This window comes from Panthera pardus, unplaced genomic scaffold (assembly GCF_024362965.1).
Source record: "Panthera pardus isolate Hobbes unplaced genomic scaffold, ASM2436296v1 HiC_scaffold_3, whole genome shotgun sequence".
In the NCBI taxonomy this organism is placed as follows: Eukaryota; Metazoa; Chordata; class Mammalia; order Carnivora; family Felidae; genus Panthera; species Panthera pardus.
In genome coordinates, this window is record NW_026526876.1 from 55079863 (window position 1) to 55106513 (window position 26651).

Here is a 26651-nt window from a genome sequence, read left to right on the forward strand (position 1 = left end):
GTCCTCTGAGACCAGAATGTGTCCAAACAGTCAGTGGGCCTGAGAAAGGCCCTCTCTGTCTGTGCTGAGGAACAGGAGTCATCTCGCCTAGAGCTGGCCGCTTCCTCCCAAAAGAGGACAGGTAAAGATGAGACCGACAGGACAGCCTCGTTCTCCACCTCCACAGAGAGCCGCCATACGCCTCACCGGCACGAATCAAAAACCAGGTCCTCCCGCTGCAGGCTGCCTGCAACACTGCCTGGGTGCTCGGGGAGGGATGTGCAGCAAATGCCAAGTGGTGGGTCGCGGCAACCGGATAGATAATTAATATGATTAGGAACACACAGAGCAAGCATGCTCTCGCTGACTGAAAAGCTCAGTCGCATAATTACTGTTTTCTTACTGGCTCACTGTCTGTACACATTTCAAAGCCTGGTTGGTGTTAGACTGCTGTGTAAACATCAATAAAATCCCAAAGTGCCAGATCATCGGCATTCCTGGGTACAATGGCTTTTTGTTTCTAGTTTTTTCACTCTTTTAAAGATGCATCTTAGGGTTGCAAACATTAGGAAGAATGATCTCTACGCTTTGGACTAATCTGTGAGTCTGTAATGAGTTAACATCTCCCCCAAGTGAACATTTATTATGAAGGCTAATTAATTGCTTTCCAGTTACAAGAACCCTTTGCATTCAAAGAAAGTAGGATTCACACACAGAGAAGCTTCTGTTTATTAAAACAAAGCAGGGGGAAACAAAGAGCTTCTTCCTTCAAAATCCCTTCTATTTAACATAGCTTTAATCAAGAAATGAAACCTACAAATGCAAAAAATATGTACAGGTAGAAAAAGTATACATTCGCCAACCAAACTGCAACATTAATTGAAGTAAAAACTAAAGCAATGCTTTGTAGTTGCCTGGATGTCCCTGGGGGACAGCAAGTCAATGCTTATCAGCCTTCCTCAGAAGAGACAATTTTGATTAATATCAGACCCATCTGACTCATCTATTAAACCCCGAAGGAAGGATATTCTTCAGATATAAAAGACATGTCTTTGATTAATAATTCTACCCTATTGCCATTCCAAGCATTAACAACTCTGTGGCACCTCTAGAAAGGAAAGCCTTTGAATTCTAGAAAGACACACTAAAATACAGGTTCCGCACAGCCACTTTTCGGCTCTCCCTCCAGAGAAGGAACCCAAGTTGTGAAGGTGTCACCACTGGAGAGGCGGAAACCCAAGTTACATAATTTATTTTACTGTCTGCAGATTTAGGGTCAATTACTTCTGACATAATTCCTGCTTGAAGATAATGAAATCTTAATATCACTGACAAAAGCCTCAAGACAGAGGGACTGGCACTACACCTCCCGCCAGCTGACCCGCTAGGTCTGACACAGTTTACACCTCAGCCACCTGAGCACACTGTCCTTTGCCTACCAATGGGTTCCAAGATGCGCCTGAGAGAGGAAGCGCCTAGTCCGCCGCAGAGAGGCTCTATGCACCGGGGAGCTAATGTGGAATTGTCACAAGGGGGGTTGGGGGGGGGGGGCTGCGGGAAGGAGTCTGTTTCATTTCAACTCTGCTTTTTCAAACTTCCGCCCAATCAGCACTGCTCTGCTCACATCATCAGTGCGTTTCTCTTGATGTTCATGATCAGCCTTCTGCCATATTCTCTGTAGTCCACGGGCTTCACGTCCATCACAGTGGCCTTAATTCGAGACTCATCCTTTGAGAAGAGAAAAGCAGTTCGTAAACGAAGGAAAGCCCGTGGCATGGAGCAGTGGTGATAACCCCCTTTGCTTTAGAGGTTTCAATGATCCCGGCAGAAGAAAACACAGAGGCATGCTGGATTTAGTGTTCAGTAATTCCAATACAGAAAAAGTCACAAGTGAGAGCCAAGTCCAGAATTCTGGGGCTGGGAGAGTGGGGAGAAGCCCCTCTCCTTCCCTCATCCTTCCCTCATGCTCCCGAGCACTCAGAAACCTAGAATCCAAATGGGATGGACCTAAGCGGGCTTATCAAGGCCGATTTATTTTCTTTGCCAAGGTGGGAACAGGAGCCCCGCGACGATGAGTGAGGCGCTTAAAGCTACACAGTTAGTTCTGCAAGCGGTGTGAAAGCAAAGGCACCTGAGGCAGAGGAGGGACACCTGGCCTGGGTCCCATCTCGGCTCTGCAACAGACCACCTCTCTGTGCCTCACCTTCCCGTCCATACCATGAGAGGCTGAATGACCCTTCAAATGGCCCCTGGATCTCACCTCAGACACTCTATCAGACATTTGCCTTCCTACTCATTTAATGCCCATAGAAACGAACACATCTGTTAGCAGAATACATCCATCAGGGTTAAGGTCTAATAGTGAAAAAGAATGGGGAAACCCCAAAATAAGCAGAGATGTTTTCAGAAGCCTCCTCCTCACTCGTTCATCAGGACTGTGCAGTGTCTTTAGAGGAAGCACGATGTGATACCCAGAAAGGATACACAGTGTAGTGCAGGGGCTCACACGCTCTAGTGTGTGTGCTCAGTAATCACTAGTCCGATTTATAAGCAGAGTTAAGAACAAAGCTCTGAAGCTGGGGGCTGGAATCTTAGTTCTGCCACGTGCTGGCACAGGACTTGGGCAAATGACTTGTTCTCTGTAAGCCTACAGTTTCTCAGTGGTAAAACAGGGATAACAATAGTTCCTATACATCCAGGTTACTGGCAGGACCAAGTGAGATGCTATATACAGTAAAAGGTGTAGGACAGTAACTGGCAGATAATAAGTGACCAATAAATGCTGTTATATTATGACTATACAATTACATGATGCTACAGGCAACTTAAAGGAATTTTCAAGGTAATTTTAACTATGTGTGTTCTTTGTTTCATACACTAACTTTGGAGCTTAAACCTCATGGAAGATGTGAATCCACTAAACACCTTACCATTCTTTGTCAATACATAAACAAAAACCCCCAGGTTTTAACTGAAAGGACCATAAGCATTTTCTCCCCAGATGCTAGACACTGGACAAAACCCTCAACCTCTCTAAGTTAGGTTATTCCTCTGAAAATGGAGATAATAACAGTACCTCAGTGCTGGGCAGACTCGAGGAGTGATAAACGCAGGGCACTTAGTACTGAGTCTGGCACACAGCAAGCAATGATGTGACAGCTGTCACTGCACTGTTGTTGTGGGTGACAAACAGTAGCTTCCCACTGCTAGCCCGCCTGCATCCCACGTGACCTCACTTACATTGTAGGTCTCTAGTTTCACCCTGATCTTGAATATGAAAGTTCGGAAGTTGGCATTCTGGAAAACTTCCTCAAATGCTTGCTCATTCTGCAAAAACAAATGTAAAACTTTAGGCATGGAAGCTACCAGACCATTTGAAAATATCTATTAAGATTTTTGAAGGGGCGCCTGGCTGGCTCAGTTGGAAGAGCGTGTGACTCCTGATCTTGGGGGTGTAGGTTCAAGCCCCACATTAGGTGTAGAGATTACTTAAAAATAAAATCTTTAGGATTTTGTTTTTAAAAAAGAGTTTTGAAAAGACTTTTGAGAAAAATCTCTCTCAAAAAAAAAAAAAAAAAAAAAATTACCCCCAGTGGTTGAATAGGAATGACTGATCTAAAGGCGATATTTCATTACATAAAACTGTTTGGGTAGAATTTTATTAAAACAATTAAAATACTCTACCTACAGTAGTCAAAGTAAGAGAGACAGAAAGTAGAATGGCTGCCGGTAGGGAGTGGGGGGACGCCTGGGTGGCTCAGTCTGTTAAGCGTCTGACTTCAGCTCAGGTCATGATCTCACGGCTCATGAGTTTGAGCCTCACATCAGGCTCTCTGCTGTCAGCACAGAGCCCACTTCAGATCCTCTGTCAGATCCTCAAAAACAAATAAACATTAAAAAAAAAAAAAAAAAAAGGAAGAATGGTTGCCAGGGGCTGGGGGAAGGGGAAATGGAGTTACTATTTAATGCATGCACTGAACTTATACTTAAAAATGGTAAATTTTAGGTTATGCATATTTCAACATAATATAACAAAACAAAACCCAAAAAACACTTAAAATTTTTTTTTAAATGTTTATTTATTTTTGAGAGAGAGAGAGAGACAGAGAGACAGAATGTGAGCTGGGGAGGGGCAGAGAGAGGGAGACACAGAATCAGAAGCAGACTCCAGGCTCTGAGCTGTCAGCACAGAGCCTGACGCGGGGCTCGAACCCACAAACTGAGAGATCATGACCTGAGCAGAAGTCAGACACTTAACCAACTGAACCACCTAGGCGCCCCCCAAAAAGCACACTTCTAAACTTTAAAAGTTTGTGATGGAATAGGGGCACCTGGGTGGCTCAGTTCATTGAGCGTCTGACTCTTGATTTCAGCTCAGGTCATAATCTCAGGGTTGGTGGGTTTGAGCCCTACCTCAGGTTCTGTCCTGAGTGTGTAGCCTGCTTGGGATTCTTTCTCTCCCTCTGCCCTCCATCCCTCAAAATAAATAAATAAACTTAAAAAAAAAAAAAGTTTGTGATGAAATACATCTGAGGCTCAGCATGTTCATGGTAAATTAAGAATGGGGGGGGAGGGGACAGTAAGAAAAAAGCTCAAGTTGCCATACATGGTTTAAACCTCTACATTTACAGAGATTTGTGAGCAAATGAAGCCAGGGAGGTGGGGTGGGTAAAGACTAGGGAAAGTATGAAAAACAGTTCTCTCCTTCTTTATCTTACCCCTCAAATACTATTTAAACTTTTGTACCTTTAAAAAAATTTTATTTATTTATTTTGAGAGAGAGAGAGAGGGAGGGAGGGAGGGAGGGAGGTGGGTGGAGAAAGGGAGAGAGAGAATCCCAGGCAGGCTCCCTGCTAACAGCATGGAGTCTGATGCCGGGCTCGATCTCATGAGTCATGACCTGACCTGAAATCAAGGGTCGGACACATAACCAGCTGAGCCACCCAGGTGCCCCTCCCTTTTTGTTTTTTTAAAAATTTTTTAATGTTTATTTTTGAGTGAGAGTATGAGTTGGGGGCGGGGGGGCAGGAAGGACACAGAATCTGAAGCAGGCTCCATGCTCTGAGCTGTCAGTACAGAGCTCAACGTGGGGCTCGAACTCATGAACCATGAGATCATGACCTGAGCTGAAGTCGGACTCTTAACCAATTGAGCTGCCCAGGCACCACTGCCCCCCCCCCCCACCTTTTTTTAAAGTAATCTCTATACCCAGTGTGGGGCTTGAACTCACAACCCCAAAGATCAAGAGTCACAGGCTCCACCAGACTGGGCCAGCCAGGTGCCCACTAATTACACTTATTTAAAGAAAAAAAAAAAAAAAGTCTGGTAAACAGAGAGGGATCACAGAAAGTATTTAATGCATATAAATGTGCATAAAATAAATTTGCAGTCCTCTGGGCCTTCAGATATGTAAATAAAACAATGTGTTAAATCCTAAGAAAATTAAATCAGCTGTCATTATTCTTCTAAGATTAGGGAAAGGCTGGAGTGCATACTCCAAGAACATCATGGTTCCTGAGGGAAGAGTTTCTATATGTCCTCATTCACCAGTAGTAAAAACAGTCAAATGTAATAAGCTCATAAAAAACCCTGAAAAGCTGCCTCAAGCCTTAAAATCTGATATGAAAATAAAGAACCAGGCAAAACAGATAAAAGACACCATCATATTTTAAAGTCAATTCCAGTTATTTCTATAAAAGGGCTTGTTGGCATTATTTTCAGAGATCTCACAAACAATTTAAAAAAGAGGTGTGTAGGGGGGAGCCGAATGGACAGAACTGAAGATAGGAAAGAATAAGAGAAAAATGTGCCAAAACAAATGACAAATCTTTATTCTTAGTGGTTTTTACAAGTATTCTAACCAATCTGGAAGAAGTCGGAGAAAAATACACGGATAGATGCTAATTTGTAGGGCCCAGAAAACACAGCTTTCATTGGTCATCTTTACACATTTTATCTAAGTATCTTTCCTACATTTAGCATAATTAGTAATCTATTCCCTACATTAAATAAACCAAATATGTGAAAATAAGGATTTATCAAAATGAAACATAGAGTTACCTTATGAAAGTAAGTTACTTCATAAAATTCCATCTGAAGACCTAAAGTAGCAAGTACCTTCTATCTGAATTTAAACCAGGATTTGACTCAACTTTTCAGGATGGTGTATGTTAAAAGGGCACATCTGTACTTCAGGTTTCTTCAGAAGATGTCAAGTGACTGAGGGCACACCAACTTTTGTGTGCTAACAGTAACAGGAGAAATAAGTGGTTTACACTTGTAAAAAGCTGCTTTTAAAGCACTTACTTTTTAATTTTTTTTTTTTTTAAAGTAGGCTCCACACCCAACATGGGGCTTGAACTCACAACCCTGAGATCAAGAGTTGCATACTCTGCTGAGCCACCCAGGCACCCTTGAAACACTTTTATATACATTGCCTGATTACCTCATTGTTGGTACACCCAAAGTGGACAAATTTGACAGAATCAGATGAGTCTCAAATAATCATCAGACTGAGAAACTATATACAACACCCAAGAGAAATTTAAAAAACTTAAAGAGCAAAAGGGTGTTATTGGCAACTGTTACACTAATAATAAAAGAGGGACCAACCTTCTCTTTTAACTCCCCAATATAAGCAGTGGTTTGTCCAATGATGGCCTCCGCAGACTCCTGGAAACAGGTGACCCACTGATTCTCTTGAAAATCAGCAATATTTGCCTAAAAAACACATTACATATTAATTTAGCAAAGAAATAATAAAAGGAAGACACACTCAGGAGACTAGAAGATTAACTTTTTCCATTCATTAAAATAATTCCCAGGGGGAAAAAAACCCCATTACTACCACATATGCTATATTCTTTCCAAAGAGTGTGAAAAATATCAAAGAAAGAATTTAAAATATAAGTCTGGATCACAGCAGGAACACGATATGCTGTGGGTATGTGGTTTCAGATCTCAGTGGAGATAACAACCCAACTAAACTCTCCTGCAGACATGGAATCCAGGCACCCTGGACTTAGTTCCTTCCCCTCCAGCCGCAATGGCCTCTGGACTAAAGGTTCTGAATGAGCCTCCAATGAGTGAGGGCAGGTTCTCTGCATTTCAAGCTGTACATTCTTCAGTCACTGGTTCTATAAGGCAATTCTCAGTCACTGCTGAGCACCCCAGACTATTTAAAAGCCTGAGTCAGGGGCCTTCCTCCAGTGGCCAAACTTGCCTAGCAAAAGAAATGAGCTTGGATCAACTGTCTCCAATTGGACCATGATGTAAAATTAAATAGGGGAGAGTCAAGGAAGAAAGTGGATCACAAAGAATCCATTTGCTGAAGTAAAAGTCTTAGTAGAAATAAGAAGGCACAGTTTTTTTGGTTTTTTTTTTAAGGTGTCATTTGATGAGTCTACATTTTCACTTGGCATATACATGGAGCTTTACTATCAAAGTTATGATGGAAAAGTAAGGGGACAAGAAAAGTTACAAACACTCACATACACAAGAGAATGTGTCTCATCCCAGTTCACACCTACAGTCTGCTTACCGCGTGCCAGAATCCTAGAGGCAGAGCACCCTCAACAGGGTTGAGAATGGCACAACGAAGGGAACACGCTGGGTCCGCACCTTGTGAAACCAGTGCCCTGGGGTTCCACTATCTACGAGCCTCACAGAAAGGCTGATCAGCCATCTAGACAACCTTCTCCATTCTCGTTCGATGGAGTTTATGGTTTACAGGAATATAAAGCTTAAATGTAGAACTTTCCTGCTGAACTAACATTTTGAGGGGCAATTAGAATATAGAAAGGACAAGTAAAATCTTTTTTTTTTTATCTGAAAAGATTAAAAAAAATTTTTTTCTATCACAAGAGTTTTCACTGCAGGGGGAAAAAAAAAAAGGAAAATGCAGAAGAAACTAGAAATCAACCAGAAATAACTTCTATCAACAGTATGGCATTTGCCCGCTCAAGTCTGTTTTCTGTGTGTGTACATACCTCAAGACTATATCGAACATATGATTTAAAATTTGCCATTTTCAATTAATAACCTGAACATTTATTCATGTCATCTTCAAATACTTTAACTGTGGAAAACTGTCAAATAAATGGCAAATTCTGATGCTTGCGTGGTATTCCACTCCACAGATAAAATAACGGAATTAACCACTATAATATTAAGGAAGTTAAGTTGTATTGAACTTTTCAACATAACGGAGTAACAGATAACTTTACACAACTGTAACATCTCTGATGATTTCTTGGAAGAAATTCTCTCCAAGTGTTTAATGTGCCAGAAAACATAAATATTTTTAAGGCTCCTGATATGTTCCTGCCAAATCACCTTCTAGAAAAATAGGAGAATGCCTATTTTTCTTATACCTTTATTATCATTCAGTATTATCATTTTTTTAAAGCACACCCTTCACTTTAAAAGTTTTAAAACCGAAAGAAACAATTCTTACAATGCAAAAAAGCCACACTCCCACATCAGCACACAGTCACATTCCCGAGAAGTCAGCTCTACCGAGGGCTAAGAGGAATAGATTATCTACAAGAAAAATAACTAAATATACGCATTGGCTGTATAATTACTGCTCTCCAGAAATGCCATTTCAAATTAATTTATCTTCATAACAGTTAGCAGGAGAGTGTCACCAATGCTGTAATTGTACTACATGCACAGCAACTAAAATCAGCTGGGCATCTAAATGCAACTCTCTGGTATGAAAAAAAGCTTTTAGTAGGAGAAAACAGACTGCTATTCAGTTGAGCGAAAGGCCCCTTACTTTTGTTCTTGTAGAATAAGAAGCTCTTTAGCACTTACTCGTCTGCAGGCTTCCTACCACAAGAGATCTTGTTTTGGCCCTCGTCTCTACCGTGGCGGGTGGGCACGTGGTAGGGACTCGAGAAACACTACAGTGTCTCAACTACCCATTTTACTTACTGACAGGATCATGCGGTACTTGAAGCTGGGAAATTCACTATCACACTTCTCACAGCGGTACAATCCATTCTGTTGATCAATCACTTTCTTAAAGCAGTCCTGAGCTGGGCAGGCTTGATACATACAGTTCTCTTTGCGAAGAAACACAACTGTCGCCACACAGCTAAAATAGTCGGCCTTCAGGAGAAAAGAGTGACATGAGAGACCTGGAACACAGGGCCTACGTCCAAGAGGGACTCAGGGGCAGCCCAAGCTTGCCCTGATATATAAGTGGTAAGTGTTCACATATATGAATCCTTAAGATCACAATGTGATTACAGGGAACGATTCATGCTATAGTTTCTGAAATCACTTGTGCGGACTGCAAAACCTACAAAGGTAATAAACTAAGATTTATTTATTTTTTTTATTTATCTTTTTTAAATTTTTTTTAACGTTTATTTATTTTTGAGACAGAGAGAGACAGAGCATGAATGGGGGAGGGGCAGAGAGAGAGGGAGACACAGAATCAGAAGCAGGCTCCAGGCTCTGAGCCATCAACCCAGAGCCCGACGTGGGGCTCGAACTCACGGACTGCGAGATCGTGACCTGAGCTGAAGTCGGACACTTAACCGACTGAGCCACCCAGGCACCCCATAAACTAAGCTTTAAAGCAGATTATTCCTAGGGTGACTAGGCTCAGTCCGACTTCGGATTGCGTCAAAATCTCCAGGTTTGTGAGTTTGAGCCCCGCAGTCAGGCTCTGTGCTGACAGCTCAGAGCCTGGGCCTGCTTTGGATTTTGTGTCTCCCTCTCTCTCTGCCCTCCCCAGCTCGCACTCTCTCTCTCAAAATTAGACATGAAAATAATAATAATAATAATAATAATAATAATAATAATAATAAAGCACATTATTCCTTAATGAGAAAAGTGAATCCTAAAGTAGACTAAATTAATTAAAAACAGAAAAAGACTATATGAAAAATAAAGACGTCAGGAGACACAGATTTGTATCTCCCGTTCCTCTGACCCTCCAAAGGTTAACATCTAGGAAATACAGCGCAAGGCAGGAAAATCTAGTGCAGCGACGTTCAACCATCCTCCCACATTAAGAACGATAGTAGTGGTTTCTGGGGCCTGGAGTCACCTTCATCTTTGTCTAGGTCACAGTGGCAAACGTTTTCTGTAGAAAGCCAGACGGGAAATACTTTAGGCTTTACGAGCCTTTTGGTCAGAGTCCCTGTTGCAGCTACTCAACTCTGCTGCTGTGGCACAGAAGCATCCACACACAATATGCAAATGAGCACATGCGGCTGTGTGTCAACCCCTGGTCTAAGCCATCCGGGTGGAGAAATCACTGATAAGTAAATGTAGCAAAGGACTAAGTCATGTGCTTGGACTTTTATGTTGTTGTTACTGGTTTTGCTTTTTAACTCTCACAGAAAGGATACAGGGTAAGTAATTTTGAGGGGTGAGCAGTTCCCTCAGGGTGTACTCTGAATTTGGAGCCAGGTCAGCAATCTCTGGGGCTTCCCAATGTCTTAGAACAAAGAAGGCAAAACCCAATAATATGGGTATTTAAAGAGATTTGTTGAGCCCTCTATCTAGAAGGCTCTAGAGAAAATAAGTCTCCTAGGAGAATGCCTATAGAATTTTCTGTATTTTTAGGTAAGGTCCAGATTCAATTCATGACTTTATTTATTTATTTAAAAAAAATTTTTTTTTTTAACGTTTATTTATTTTTGAGACAGAGAGAGACAGAGCATGAACGGGGGAGGGTCAGAGAGAGGGAGACACAGAATCTGAAACAGGCTCCAGGCTCTGAGCAGTCAGCACAGAGCCCGACGCGGGGCTTGAACTCACGGACCGCGAGATCATGACCTGAGCCGAAGTCGGACGCTTAACTGACTGAGCCACCCAGGCGCCCCAATTCATGACTTTAAAGTACAGGTACAGGGGAGCCTGGGTGGCTCAGTCAGTTAAGTGTCTAACTTTGGCTCAGGTCACGATCTCATGGTTCGTGGGTTCGAGCCTCGCATCGGGCTCTGTGCTGACAGCTCAGAGCCTGGAGCCTGGAGCCTGCTTTGGATTCTGTGTCTCCCTCTGTCTCTGTCCCTCCCCTGCTCGCACTCTCTCTCTCTCAAAAATAAACATTAAAAAAAAATTAAAAAAATAAAGTTTAGGTACAAATGGGTACTCTCCAGGCATGATTTTTCTTTTCTTCTTCCTCTTCTTCTTTTTAATGCTTACTTACTGTGAGGGAGGGAGGGACAGACAGAGGGAGGGAGAGACAGACAGAGAGAGAGGCAGAGAGAGAGGGAGGGGCAGAGAGGGAAGGAGAGAGAGAGAATCCCAAGCAGGTTATGTGCTATGAGCGCAGAGCCCAACGTGGGCTCAATCCCACAACCATAAGATCATGACCTGAGCTGATATCAAGAATCAGATGCTTAACTGACCGAGCCACCCAAGCGTCCCTGATTTCTTTTTCTTTCTTTCTTTTTTTTTAAAGTAATCTCTACACCCAATGTAGGACCCAAGATCAAGAGTCACCTGCTCTTCTGACTGAGCCAGCCAGGTGCCCACAGGCCTGATTTATTACACACAGTCTACCTGTAGATCTAAGAAGAAAATTGGGAAAAGAGAACCTGAAGAGTGGCTGTTCCTATGACAAGACAATACCTATCTGTCTCATGTTTAAGTCTCAAGATGCCATATGACAGCATCATCAGATGCCGTTGACGACAATGAGGGATAAGGGAGTATAGCGAAACAAGGGGGAAAGGAATAAAAACTGTATTATATAATATGAAAACAATAAAAGTAGGAATTGCTCTTTTGGGGAGCATAAAGGAGAAATAAATGACTTAAATAATGAACTGCTGGCAGAATACAGGTTTAGATCAAGACAGGAAGAGAGTCATTACATACAAACATTGAAAGGAAGCTGCAACTAAAATCAAATACCAGAGCCGATTCCCATCAGAGAACAGTGGCAAAATCTCAGCCCGTGAGAGTTTAATACTGTACAGCCAGTGAGGGCACGTGTGAACTGCCTGATGTCTGACCCTGAGCCTGACTAGTGCTCAGTGTTAGCTATAACCTCAAAACCCACCTTCTTGGTGTGTGGGCACTTCAACTTGTAGGCACAATCAGCAAACACAAACATAGACCCGAAGTTATTACCACTTCATCAGGATCCCTCTAAGAATTAACTCTCTAAGTCAGAGTTTCTTTTTTTTTTTTTTTTTTCTAAGTCAGAGTTTCTAATGTTTTTCTGCCGCAGGATACCTGAGGGATATGACATAGCCTATTAGTAAGCACGACTCCCTCACTCTGGTGATTCTCAACTGTCACGCCATGCTCTGGTCAGACCTCCAGGTAAGAATCACAGCTCTGAATGAATGTCTGACAGGTGGTACCAGAAATCAGGTTGGAAAACTCATCCTTCCGCACACTCTATATGCTTTTATGAAGAAAGTTAGGAATGTGGGCTACCTTGTCACCATGGCCTAGGTTCTCTGATTTAGCCTCATATAGAGTTTTCCAGTTGGTGTTGCTACCTCCTGTTCCTCCACTCTTTAGATCAGAGATGGAAACACCATCTAAGGCTTGTCCTTCAGAGTCAAACCTGAAAAATAAACAAAGAACAACAGGTACTTTATTATACTTATTGAATATGCTACTTGTTTCTAGACATCAGAGGCTATTCACTAGCCCCCCCACCTGTCCTACATTCATAGGTCGTGGTCACATGGGCTGAAATGATTATGTTCCTCCTTGTATCTTAAGCCAACTGCAGGAAGTGAATGACCTCTTTTCATCTCAATTGCTCTGATGCCCCCCAGTGGTCAAGAAAGACAGTGCCAGAATATCACAGAACTTTTTCTTAAATTAGCATCTGTTATACACAGTTCTTTAGGCTACTGATGCTCATTCTCAGCAAGTAGCCACATTTTTATCATCACTGAACTGTATCAGTATAGAAAGTGACAGTCAGCATATTGACTGTCATGTTTTTTGTGGGAAAAAAAAAAATTTCATGGTAAAAGATCTTATAAGCCTGATAGAGAATCTAAAGATTATGTAACCCGAAGTAATTTAAGATATTATCTATTTTCTTGTAGATTTATCTTAGTGAGGTTCTACCTATGCCAATATTAAAATTAACATTAATTTGTGTTGCATTATGATTAAAACTGATTATATTTCCTGAACACATATCAGCTGACATGAAGGAAAACGGCTCAGAAACATACTTGAGGGAGGGAGGAGTCAGTCTGAGATTAAAAACATGCCAATGTCATCTAAAAGGAGGATAAGTGAAAGCTAACCACAGAGAGAGCAGGCTCCTTAAAAAGGGACCATGTCACAGAATGGGTGCCGCCCTAAGCTGCAGACAACTGCCTTCACATTCTGTCAGGGAAGCGGCTAAATCCGTCACAGAAGCACAGCAAGGTCCATAAATCCATTTCACCACTATCTACACCAGTTAACGGTTTCAAAAACTCCAAGGAGACATTTGCCACCAAAGATAGCTCATCAGGAATCAGCAGAGCAAAGACTGAAGCAGCCCTTCTTACAATAAAAAAATTCCACATTGGAAAAAAGAAAAGAAAACAACAAAAACCCCTCCACATTGTTACAACCAAGATCAAACATCTCCAACCCATGCCTAGGTGGGGTGTGTGCAGTGAACTTCTCTTTGATCAACGGCAGGTTATTTTATTCTGCAGACAGCCGTGTCTTTTTATGTTGACCAGGATCACTGTTAGTGACAAGTAAAATATGAAGACCTTAATGTGGGCATGCCATTAACCTGGGGTCAAGCTCTAGAGCCTGAAAGAAAATCAAGCGAGAAGGACAGACCACAGCTGTGGTTATTTCTGGTCAGACTATGAGCGGGACCTGCCTTATAATGCAATGCCAGCTACCAGAATAGCTAAATACAGATACGTGTGGACCATACTCAGGAGGCTGGCTTAAGTGTCACGAACACTCTAGTAGATGTTTCATGAAACTACTCAAACACTAGTGCTACTACTGGTTCACATTACACTCAAAATAAAAGTGAGAAGTATGTCACAGGAGCGAATTGTTTAATCACTAAAACCCTAAGACATAGGTGGAAACCAATACAATCCCCTGGGACTACAGCTACACAAATTATTTAAGCTCAAGCTAAAGTGTTTTTCCCTGACCACATCAATTCTTGCACACTATGTTTCAGTTTGAAGTGCTCTTTAAAGGCAGAGTTTTAACACCCTAAAAAGCCAGATAGAGTGCAATCTTAACAGGCTCTCATCCGAGTGCCTGGGAATAACAAGGTAGTGCCAACAAGAGCCCACTGTTTCCACTGCACTTTATCAGAGTCCAGTGAACACACCGGAAGATGTGCTCAGCACCAACAACTGGACAGAACGGGGAAGTACACTCTTTGCCCACACCACAGAAGCCCACAGCTTTAAACCTAGGCAAGAAAGCTGGCTTTAGCTTACGGTCCCTCGGGTCCCGGCTGGAACAGCCTGGCCCCACCCTACTTTGGCAGGATAGAGGTCAGCATGCGGCACGTCCATGCTAACTGCCTCCTCCGGAATCTCTGGGTTTGTCATGGGATTACAGGCTTGTCAGTTTAAGGGCTTTAAAGCCATCCTCTCAGAAAGCATAATGCCTCCGAGAAATAGAGGAACTGCTCCATTCGGTAACAAAGCCCTCTGTTCTGCAGACAGCTCACATACTGATCATAAGAACCAAAAGAGCCACTTCTTCTCAAAGGCCGGGCTCAAATGACCCCTTGGTTTAGCCCCAAAATACCTACCATCCACGAAGCTTATAGGCCTCCGGGATGTCAGGATTCACAATGACCGTGCTTGAAGACAGTACAGAGAGGCTCCGTCCACCAAAATCAGAAACTCTGGCTCCTTTGATAGCCATCACAGGTTGTCTAGAACCATCAAATCTATCAGCCTGGGTAACAACAAAAACACCAATCAAATACAGTGAACAGGTGTCACTGTCAGGAAGAACACACAGAACATGTTTATAGAAAACAAGGAACACAGTCAATAGTAGAATAAATGCAATAAAATAGTACATGGAGTCTATCCAAGTTAACCTCACTCACAGGAATCTGTTCAAAGATACATTAAAACTAACCTAGGGTTAGAAGAAAGATCACCTCTCTGTATAAAACTTAAATCATAGCATACCTCACAAAAGTAAATCGAATAAAGAATTTCAAATATTCCCTAGACAGCTCAATCCTTCATTAGGAAGGGCCTACATGGCCAAGGCCCCACAACTCTTTTTTTTTTTTTTAATTTACATCCAAATTAGTTAGCATATGGTGCAACAATGATTTCAGGAGTAGATTCCTTAGTGCCCCTTCCCCATTTAGCCCATCCCCCCTCCCACAACCCCTCCAGTAACCCTCTGTTTTCCATATTTAAGAGTCTCTTCTGTTTTGTCCCCCTCCCTGTTTTTATATTATTTTTGTTTCCTTTCCCTTATGTTCATCTGTTTTGTCTCTTAAAATCCCCATATGAGTGAAATCATATGATATTTCTCTTTCTCTAATTTCGCTTAGCATAACCCACAACTCTTAAGACAAGACAGCCACCCAGCTCTTTACATCTCTGCCTTCTGCACACGCTCTGACTGCTCAGTACAAATGCTCACATCTTCTCCCCACAGAGTAGTGGTCACCACTTTCCCCGACATGTCCATCAAATAGATGTCTCTCTTCGAAACTTCTCTGTTGTTAGACTTCACTGTGATTTTGGTGGCATCTTCATAGCTCTTGCAGATCCCAATTATGTCTAAAATACAGGCACAATGTGTTAGCAAAAAACGGTCAAAGCTCCCATTACAGCATGATCCAAGGTTGAATGGCGAGCACTTAAGCCTTACATTTCCCTTACATGTTGCAAACAAAAACTAATAATCCCAACTCTCTTTGCTCTCATTTGCAGGCTTACCTATCAGAGAATCTTTAGACTTATTCTCCAGGTCACCAATCGCTGTGAAATCAAACTGAACTGTTGGTAAGTGATGGCCATCTTCACAGGGCACGACGGAAGTCTCATTATTGAAGGTCATCTCATAGTCATTTTTAACAGCTGTGAACTGTTTGTTAGCAATCTTCAGGGTGCCTTTAGAGATGTAATAGACCTGCAAAAGAGGCCAGGTGTGGAACGTGGGTAGTCTATCAGATTAAACCACAAATTCCTCACCACTACGCCGTTCTCCGAAGGACGAGAGTCCCCCATGCCACTCAACTGTTTCAGTTCTCAACGCGACACCACCATACCTTGTTCATGTCAATAAGGGGAAAAAACTTGTCCACTTGCTCGTTGAAAGCAGTAGCTCTGATTTCACCCTGCAGAAACAAGCAAGAACCGGTTAGAATTGCGTCCATCAGGTTTTACCACTGAAAAGCAGGACACCGTGGTGTCAAAATGACATCTTTAAGCAGTAACACAAGCACAAATGGGATGTGTGAGAGGTCTACAGATGCCCCAGAAACACGTATTTTGTGGTCACACATTCAAGCTATTAACCCCAGCCAACAACTTGGGTTTAACTAGCTGATCCTGTTACGGTGCTTTATGAACCTCAAATTAGAACCCTAAAAACAAGGCAAAACAAAAAAACCCACAATGAACCTAGTGATTTTAATATTCTGACAACAGAAATAAAAACAAATTTTGAACACTGACACGAATGAAGCCCACAAGGAAGCGTGATGAGCCAAATGAATCACCAGCTGCCCTCACGTTGGCGTCAAGCGAGGGATATATTCGGGAGTCACTGTCAAAATGTTACAATAAGTCACGTTTTCAAGTTGCTTGTGATTTGATTTTCACTTTACTTTTCTGTCAGTCAAAGTACTATAGATGGGGACACCCAGCTGGCTCGTTGGTGGAGCACGTGACTCTTGATCTCGGGGTTGTGAGTTTAAGCCCCACGCTGGGTGTAGAGATTACTTAAAAATAAAATCTTCACTTAAAAAACAAAAACAAACTATAGATGGATAAGAAACTTAAAAAAGGCTCAAATTTTTGCCAACTGACAGATCACACCAATAATTTGGTAAAAAATTAGGTTCTGATACTGATTCTGCCATCACACAGTCAATACATTTGGGATATCACTCCATCTTCCAAAAACTAAAAACCCAAAACAAACCACCAATTTTCCCCCGCCCTTGCAGAAGTTTGAACCAATAGGATGTAGGCAGCAGCTTGAAAACAATGTGTGAAGTACATACTAGGAATTATAAATAAAACTAACAAACAGCTAACGAGACTGTCGAGAGATTCCACAACTTGGATGTTTTGTCTCTTCATCATGCTTTGGTTTTGTTTAAGTATAGAGTTTGCACAGCCAGAATCCATCTCCCACAAAACCACTCACTTTTCTTTTAAAAAAAAATTTTTTTTAACATTTATTTTTGAGACAGAGAGCGAGCAAGCATGAACGGAGGAGGGTCAGAGAGAGAGGGAGACACAGGATCCCAAACAGGCTCCAGGCTCTGAGCGGTCAGCACAGAGCCTGACGCGGGGCTCGAACTCCCAGACCACGAGATCATGACCTGAGCCGAAGTTGGCCACTTAACCGACTGAGCCACCCAGGCGCCCCAACCACTCACTTTTCAAGGTGGCTGTTATATGCCTTCTGCTGTGGCCCAAAGCAACACTTTGCTCATAACCAGACATCACCTCTCAGGGCTTCAACTTAGCCTGCTAACAAGTCAGACAGAGTGTCTCTGCTTTCTACTGCTCATGAGGCTGCTTATACATTTAAAAAACTAATTACTGGGCACCCTGGGTGGCTCAGTTGTTAAGCATCTGACTTCAGCTCAGGTCATGTTCTCACGGTTCGTGAGTTCAAGTCCAACATTGGTTGAGCATGAGCCCCGCTTCTCTCTCTCTCTGCCCCTTGCTCACCTGCCTCCGCCCCCAAACAAACAAACAAATAAATTTCTACAAATGCTTTCATTTAAAATCAAGGATTTTAGAAGTGCCTGGTTGGTTCAGTTGGTACAGCGCGTGGCTTTTTTTTTTCTTTTTTTTTTTTAAGTAATCTCATCTCTACACCCAACGTGGGGCTCAAACTCACTACACCGAGATCAAGAGTCACATGCTCCATTGAATGAGTCAGCTGGGTTCCCCGAGCATGTGACTCTTGATCTCAGGGTCATGAATTCCAGGCCCCTGTTGGGTGTGAAGCCTATCTAAAAACAATAATTTAAAAAAATTGCTTTTCAATAAAGTAAAATAAAACGAAGGATTTTATTTAAGACCTTTAACCCTTTGCACACAGAGAGCCATCAAAAGAATACAGACAGGAAAAACCACAATAACAATCATGTTTATTTTTGGCCTACTACTGTTCCTCATCTCATAGGCCTGCACAGAGATGAGCCCTCTGTTTCTTAGGCTCCTCCTATTTCCCCACTTGACAAATACTCACACTTTCATCAACTAGTTCTAGGGAGAAGAGCTTCCCTTCCCCCCGGGAATTACTCCAGGTACGGATCTGACTTTTGTTGGTAACTCGAGCACAGATAGTCCACCTAGAAACCAAACAGATTATGTTAGTGCTCAGTCTTACGTGGGAAATGTCTAAAAGGGTGCCCTATTATCTTCCTATAGTCTTTATCTTATGCATATTCCATTTTTCAATATAAGCTGTATTTTAATCCAGCTAATTAAAACCCCAAGAGGACATACAGGTTTGACAGTTTATAGAATAAGCAAGTAGTAAAACATACGAGATGATTTAACACTAACTCATTCTCCTGTCAAATTAGTAAATTTATAAACCCTCTCCCTTCTCCAAAAAGCATCACCAAGGCAACGGTATCCCCTTAATGAAAGGTTCTAAGCTAGAAAATGCAGTAATACCAGCAATTATATTTTGCCACTATTTTCAATTATGGGAACTGATAAAACTGGTGTCAAACTTCTGTCTCCATTCTAACACACACTGAATATAAATACAAAATTATGGAACACGGTATTGGTGAGCTACCAAAGGAAAACACACCAAAGTACTATGACCTCAGACAGAGGCCACTAAAAAAAGGAGGCACAAGATTCAATCAATATCCAGTCTTGGTGCCTATCCTGGTTGGCACGTGTTGGGCACATTAGTTACCTTACTCCTTACCCCTACACTGCAAAGAGTTGAAGAATGAATAAAAACATAGCTGAAAGAACTCTGAAAAGAGAATTCACTCATTCTCAACTGCTAAAATCAAATGGAAAAGAATTATAAGAAATATCCAGGGGTGCCTGAGTGGCTGAGTTGGTTAAGCGTCTGACTTTGACTCAGGTCATGATCTCATGGTTCGTGAGTTCGAGCCCTGTGTCGGGCTCTGTGCTGACAGTTCAGAGCCTGGAGCCCACTTTGGATTCTGTGTCTCCCTCTCTCTCTGCCCCTCCCCCACTCATGAGCTGTCTCTCTCCCTCTCTCTCTCTCTCTCTCTCTCTCCTTCAAAAATAAATACACATTAAAAAAAAAAAAGAAATATCCATTCAGGGTATAGTAATGCAGTTATACTAATAGTACAGATTTTTTTAGTCACCTAAATCATACTAACAATTTTTAGACTAAAAGTCACTTATTTATATGATGAGAAGATGAAATGTCTTCTGAATTACAACAAATATTAATTTTTTACTCCTGATGATAAATGGATTTAAGGCATTAAATATTTTTCAAATCAAATTCTTTCAAAATTAATGAAACTCCATAATCTACAGTAGATTGCTTTTCTTGCCTTTTTTTTTTTTTTTAAACATTTATTTATTTTTGAGAAAGAGTAAGCCGGGGAGAGGCAGAGACAGAGAAGGAGATACAGAATCTGAAGCAGGCTCCAGACTCTGAGCTGTCAGCACAGAGCCCAATGTGGGGCTTGAACTCACAGAGCGTGAGATCATGACCTGAGCTGAAGCCGGACGCTTAACCGACTAAGCCACCCAGGAGCCCCATTCTTGCCATTCTTTTATGATAAGAGAGTTAATGGTTGCCACAATTTGTACCCTCTTCCCCCTCTGGAGGGAAAAAAAGAGATGAAACTTACTTTATGTATGATAGCCCTGAAGTTCGCATATACATAATGCAAGAGCCCATAATAACCCCTAGCATCATACTGTAAGTACATTCTGAACGTACTCTATGGAAAAACTCACTTGGATTGGTAAGGGGTGAGGCTGGCGATGGGTACCACTTTGACCTGTGTTCCTCCAGAACCTGTGTTTGCTAGGTTGGTAGCTCCAGCTTTTCCAAATATCTTTGAGGCACCATAAGTCTTAGATGCAGTGGAACCTTTAAAAACAAACACAAAGAAGGGCAATCATTGGTCTACATAAATTTTATGTAAGTTTTGTAATAACTCTCAATTACTGAGGTGTTGCTCATGAAATCATACAAAATGAGAGGCAACGAGTTTTTCCTTTTTATCAATCAAGAGATATGGACATCAGAGACCAAAACAGGCAGCTAGAAAAGAGATGGAGAATGAAGGCTGGGCACACAGAAGCTTACTACTTTATTTGCTGACTTAAGCTATGACTGAGGTCAAGATGATAATAGTAGTGAGTCCAGACACTGCTCTTTCAGAGGCCTGTCCTTTTTAACTTTTTTAAAAAATTTATTTTGGGAGAAGGGGGGGGGGGGGGAGGGAGGGAGGGAGGGAGGGAGACAATCCCAAGAAGGCTCCACACTGCCAATGCAGAGCCCGACACAGGGCTCAAACCCACAAACTGTAAGATCAAGAATCGAAATCAAGAGTTGGATGCTCAACTGACTGAGCTGAGACTCATCCTTCTTAAACTATCTTCTTGTATCAACGGGAGACATAATGGGTCAGAGAAAGAAAATCAACCAACATCCTTGACTGGTCAAACCAATGGCAAGTCACTGCATGTATAAGAAAAAAAAAAACAGAAGCGGGGCGCCTGGGTGACTCAGTTAAGTGTCCGACTTCAGCTCAGATCATGATCTCACCATTCATGAGTCTGAGCCCCGCATCGGGCTCTGTGCTGAGAGCTCAGCCTGGGGTTGCTTTGGATTCCGTGTGTGTGTCTCTCTTTCCGCCCCACCTCTGCTCGGTCTCTCTCTCAAAAATAAACATTAAGAAAAAAAAGCAGAAGAAAAGGTTAGGAGGTGAAGGACACAGTAGATGAACCATCTGAGGTGAAGGACACCAATACCTATCACAAATATTTTACCTCAAAACATCTTCAGAAAACGCACTGTTCTCAACTGGTCTATAGGACTGAAAGGTCTACACTGAAGTCTATGCGACTGGGTTTAGTTGGGGGCAAAGGGCAACAATCAGTTTTTGGTTCAAGACAACCAGGTGGCTGGGAACCAAGATCCCTTCTGCCTCTTTACCCAAGCCTAAGCAGCTACTGTGCACTTGGAAAAAAACAGGTAATTAAAGCTTATAAACACTGGAATTCCTTTATATGCACAGTTTCTATAAAGTTTCAACCTCCAAATTCAGAAAATGTAATTTAGTCCAATTACTTCAAATCTTCTCTATCAAAACATTTCTTTAGAATGGAATTTTGCTAGAGATGTAAACCTACCATTATTCAGCATTTATTTACTGAGTTTGTACAACCTGTAAGACATTATTCTAGGTATTTGTAGCATTACAAAAAAATTTTTTTTTTAATTTTAGAGAGAGCATGTGCATGAGCCAGGGAGTGGGAAGAGAAATAACCTTAAGCAGGCTGCACGCTCAGCCTGGAATCCGATGAAGGGCTCCTTCCCACAACGCTGGGATCATGACCTGAGCCAAAATTAAGAGACAGACACAACTGACTGAGCCCCAGTCACAACTGACTCAGGTGCCCCAGTATTTGCAGCATTTAATAAAAACCATACAGACTGTCCTAGATCTTAACAATTTCCTATTCTAACTGAGGAGTCAAGAGAGAACTACACATACAACAGTAATAATTGCATCAAGACTATGCAAGGAAGCAAGTGAACTTCGCAGAATACATGTGTATATGCATACGTAATATCATCAAGAAGATAGTTATACAAAACATGCTTCCCCTCAATACACACCCAGTCTTTTTTTCTTTCACCACCCAGTTGATGTGTGTTTAAAAAGCATTAACTGACTTTTAAAAATAAATGTTAATATAAGCCAAAGACAGACAACTGGGAAAATAAATCTGTGAGAAGAAGGAAAGGAACAATATACGATTTGCATTTCAGGGTTAAGGAAGTGACTTTTACATTATTTACCATGTTAGTATATCTATGCCACTACCTCCTTCAACAGAACATAATTTGAGAGTTGTGTATAAATAGATACACGTATACAGGGGAGCTAGATGGAAGGTAGACTGACAGATATTGCAAGATAGATACAAACATCAAAGAACAATGAAGTCCCATGTCCTGAAAGTTTCACAGCCACCTTAGTGATGCCTTAACCTTGTTTTTCTTAAAATCTCAGCATTTAAAATTAGCAATTAATAGTTGAGAGGAAGAAAGGAGGGGGTGTATGAGACACTGTGACAGAAAAAAAGGACCTCTAAAAATAAATCCAACCAAATTCCACACATCATCATTCTCAATAGTAGTTCCTAAAGTGAAGGCCAGAAAGTAAACAAAATGATTCCATTATAGCCTCTCAGGACCTACTGCAGAGAGTTAAAGGAAGAAATGATTTCTCATCCATGAGACTGAGAAGCAGAACCTATGACCGGTATAAATGATACCGTCTTCACATTAAGATAAATACCCGTGAGGGCCCCAAATGGGAAACTTGGAGAGAGACAAGCGAAATTCAGTTAAGGGGATTCCAAACAGTTAAAAGGTGCAAATTTAAAAGATATGTAAATTCACAAGTCAAGAGAGTGCAAAACGTAAGATGTGAGAAACCACCAGATAAACTATTAACAGAGAACAGTGTATCATTCTGATTAAAACAGGCATATGAAGTATCTTTAAAAGGCTATCTTTAATCATTTTTTCAATCACATACTTTACTGTAAGAATTGGAACTATCCTTTGCAAGAAGCAACTAGCATGAATGACATTTTGAAAACTCCCTTTAGTCCCAGGTTAAATTTCTAAACACTACTCAGAAGCCTGATACATATAATCGGCACGTGTCCTCACACAGTAGTAGCTTACCCATCCCTGAGCTCCCATTCTGTTGCTGGGGCTTGCTGGCTGGCGGGTTGGCTGCTGAGGCCGGAGAAGGAACTACCTGCTGCTGCCCGTGTCCTGGGAACCCAAAAAAAGACAACTTTAGTGCAAATAATCCAGCTTTAAAGATTTAAACTTAAGCAGAAGAAATACTCCAAGAAAGTGTAATTTTTTTATTTCGTTAAAGACTCTCATGGGTCAGAATTCATGCTGTTGCATTCAACTGCATGCAGTCAATTTGCTAGGGGTTCACTTTTGTTTTCATTATATGAAAGGTTGGCTCCATTCACCTTTCACCTGTTTATAATTGATAGCTTTCAGTTTTAATGAGGTTCTCCCCTAAGGCCTTGCCCATTTCTCCTGCCTGAACCTGAAGTCAAGTCACTGGGCTGAATCGGTGACATTACCACTATTTCCATAGCAACAAATCGATGTCATCAACAGAACTGTGTTCACGGCAGGATCTATCAGAAGCAAAAGCTGGGTGGTAAGAAAAACCTAAAAGCAGTTCAATTGTCTCTGAAGTGCTCCTGCTTCAAAGGAAAAGGAGACATTCAGAAAGGATTCTACCCTTTCCCTCCCAAACAAAGCCACCTTATTTTGAAACCGACAGTTGGTGGAAAATGAGAGTTGAAAGAGGCTTAGGTACCGTGAAGTGCTAGTGAACTGTCACAGCAGGGAGAGATGAGATGGGGTTCAGAAGCAGGTGTGTCAAGGAAACAGGAAGATTAAAAGGAAAGGAGGGGAAACGAACATGTCTCTCAAGCAGAAAATAAGAAATACCATACCACGAGAGTATTTATTTGCCCTTCACCCTTTCTACAAGTGCTTTAGGAGTTGAAAAATGTTAAAACTGCAAAATATACCTAATGTAAAAAAAATAATAGATTTATGGAATTTGATTTTGCCTTTGTGGTGGGCACTAATTTAGGCTGTTCACACAAATACAGCTCAAAAAGATTTCCTAGAAAGTCCTACAAACAAACATGGTAAGCACTGCTGAAAAGGCTCCCCACCCACCACCTTGTCTCTGCCTTCTCCAATCACTAGGCTTATTCCTGCTGGGCTTCCCAAGTCTGTACCTCGAACAGGCCTATTACACCCTGACTTCATTTCCTTCTGCCAATATTCTCTTAACTAGTACAACAAAACGAAGAGCTAACCATGCCATTCGAGTAAAATAAATTTAGCATAAAATTAAAAAGGTTAAAACAGAATTTCTTATTCTTTAGTTCTTCCTACGGAGGGAAACATTGAGACCTTGCTTATTTCTTTTCTTTAATCCCAATTACCTATTTCACTCATTCCCCCCTCCACCTCCTCTCTGGTCACCATCAATTTGTTCTCTGTGGTTGATTCTATTTCTTGGTCTCTTTTTTTTCTTTAATTTTTCTTTCTTAAATTCTACACATGAATGATGTAATATGGTGTTTGTCTTTCTCCTACTCACTTAGTTCACTTAGCATTATACTCTCTAGCTCACTCCATGTCGTTGCGAATGACAAGATTTCAATCTTTCTATAGCTGAATAACATTCCATCGCAATATGTGCATACACACACACACACACACACACACACACACACACACACCCCACATCTTCTTTATCCATTTATCTATCAATGGACACTTGGACTGCTTCCATAACTTGGCTACTGTAAATAATACGGCAATAAACACAGGGATGCTTGTATCCTTCTGAATGAGTGTTTTTGTATTTCTTTGGATAATACCTAGTAGTGCTATTACGGGATCCCAAGGTAGTTCTATTTTTAACTTCTTGAGGGAACCGCCATAAGGTTTTCCACAGTAGCTGCCCAGTTTGCATTCCCACCAACAGGGCAAGAGGGTTCCTTTTACTCCTCATCCTTGCCAACACTTGTTTCTTGCGTTGTTGGTTTTAGCCATTCTGACACGGTATGAGGTGATATCTCATTGTAGTTTTGATTTGCATTTCCCTGACGATGAGTGATGTTGAGCATCTTTTCATGTGTTGGCCATCTGTACGTCTCTTTTGGAGAAATGTCTGTTTATATCTTCTGCCTGTTTTTTGGCTGTTGAGTTGTACATATCAGTTCTTTATATAGTTTGGATACTATGCCTTTCTTGGGTATATCATTTGCAAATATCTTCTCTCATTCCCTAGATTGTTTTTTAGTTTTCTTGACTATTTCCTTCAGTATGCCCAAGCTTTTTATTTATAAACTGTAGTCCTAACAGTTTATTTTTGTTTTTATTTCCCTTGTCTCAGGAGACACATTTAGAAAAATGTTGCTATGGCCAATGTCAAAGAAATTCCTGCTTATGCTCTCTTCAGGTCTCACAACAGGTCTTTAATCCATTTTGAGTTTATTTTCGTGTGTGGTGTAAGAAAGTGGTCCAGTTTTCCCAACACCATTTGTTGGAGAGACTGTCTTTTTCCCATTGTATAGTCTTTCCTCCTTTGTTGAAGATTAATTGATCACATACTTATGAGTTTATTTGTGGGTTTTCTTTTCTGTTCCACTGATCTGTGTGTCCATCTTTGTACCAGTACTATACTGTTTTGATTACTACAATTTGTAGTATAACTTGAAGTCTGAAATCATGATACCTCCAGTTTTTTCTTTCAAGACTGCTTTAGTTATTCAGAGTCTTTTGTAAACATTCCACACAGATTTGAGGATTATTTGTTCTAGTTTTATGAAAATTGCTACTGGTATTTCGACAAGGATTGCATTAAATCTGTAGATTGCTTTGGGTGGTATAGACATTTTAACAATATTTGTTCTCCTAATCCGTGAACATGGAATGCCTTTCCATTTCTCTGTGTCATCTTCAATTTCTTTCATCAGAGTTTTATAGTTTTCAGGATCCGGGTCTTTCACCTCTTTCATTCAGTGTATCCTAGGTATTTTATTATTTTTGGTGCAATTGTAAATGGGGTTGTTTTCTTAATTTCTCTTTCCACGGCTTCATTATTAGTGTGTACAGATTTCTGTACAATGGTTTTGTATCCTGTGACTTCACCAAATTCATGTATCAATGCTAGTAGTTTTTGGTGGAGTCTTTAGGAAAGTTTTATTTCTTCCTTACCAATTTGGATGCCTTTTATTTCTTTTTGTTCTGAGAGACCTTACTTACATAGAAAAAAAGAGCCTAGATTTTTTTTTTTTTTAAGTAGACTTCACACAGGGCTTGAACTCATGACCTTGAGATCAAGACCTGAGCTGAGATCAAGAGCTGGATGCTTAACTGACTGAGCCACCCAGGTTCCCCAAGAGACTAGATTATTGATAATGAGTTTTTGTGATACTTTTTAGTTTTTCCATCATCTCTGAATTTACCAAGTGTCATATGAAATTGCATGGGAAAACTGCCCTTCTTTGACAGTGTATCTAGTGATGGAACACTTTGAAATTTTAAAGTAAACTGTTTCTTAAATCGGTAGGGAAAAATAACTGGAAAAAATAAAACTATACTTATTGGGGCTAAGTAACTGGAAAAAATAAAACTATACTTACGTGCTTCAAGAAATATATTCAAAAGAATCAAAAGATTTAAATATTTAAAGATGGAGCCATAAAAATATA

The 26651-nt window shown here is 41.1% G+C and overlaps 1 protein-coding gene across 1 annotated transcript in view; it reads right to left on the reverse strand.

Moving 5' to 3' along the window:
- Positions 1-690: 690 nt before the first annotated feature.
- The window catches only part of RPA1 (replication protein A1), a 73793-nt gene continuing 47832 nt past the window's right edge, over positions 691-26651 (reverse strand). The window contains exons 6-17 of the mRNA XM_019429596.2: positions 23065-23157; positions 20091-20226; positions 18367-18469; positions 16202-16270; positions 15870-16062; positions 15571-15710; positions 14711-14859; positions 12391-12523; positions 8917-9093; positions 6592-6699; positions 3220-3306; positions 691-1707 (exon numbers count right to left, since the gene is read on the reverse strand). Coding sequence (XP_019285141.1) covers positions 1600-1707; positions 3220-3306; positions 6592-6699; positions 8917-9093; positions 12391-12523; positions 14711-14859; positions 15571-15710; positions 15870-16062; positions 16202-16270; positions 18367-18469; positions 20091-20226; positions 23065-23157 — 1496 coding nt within the window. The 3' untranslated portion in view covers positions 691-1599. The remainder of the gene's footprint in view (positions 1708-3219; positions 3307-6591; positions 6700-8916; positions 9094-12390; positions 12524-14710; positions 14860-15570; positions 15711-15869; positions 16063-16201; positions 16271-18366; positions 18470-20090; positions 20227-23064; positions 23158-26651) is intronic.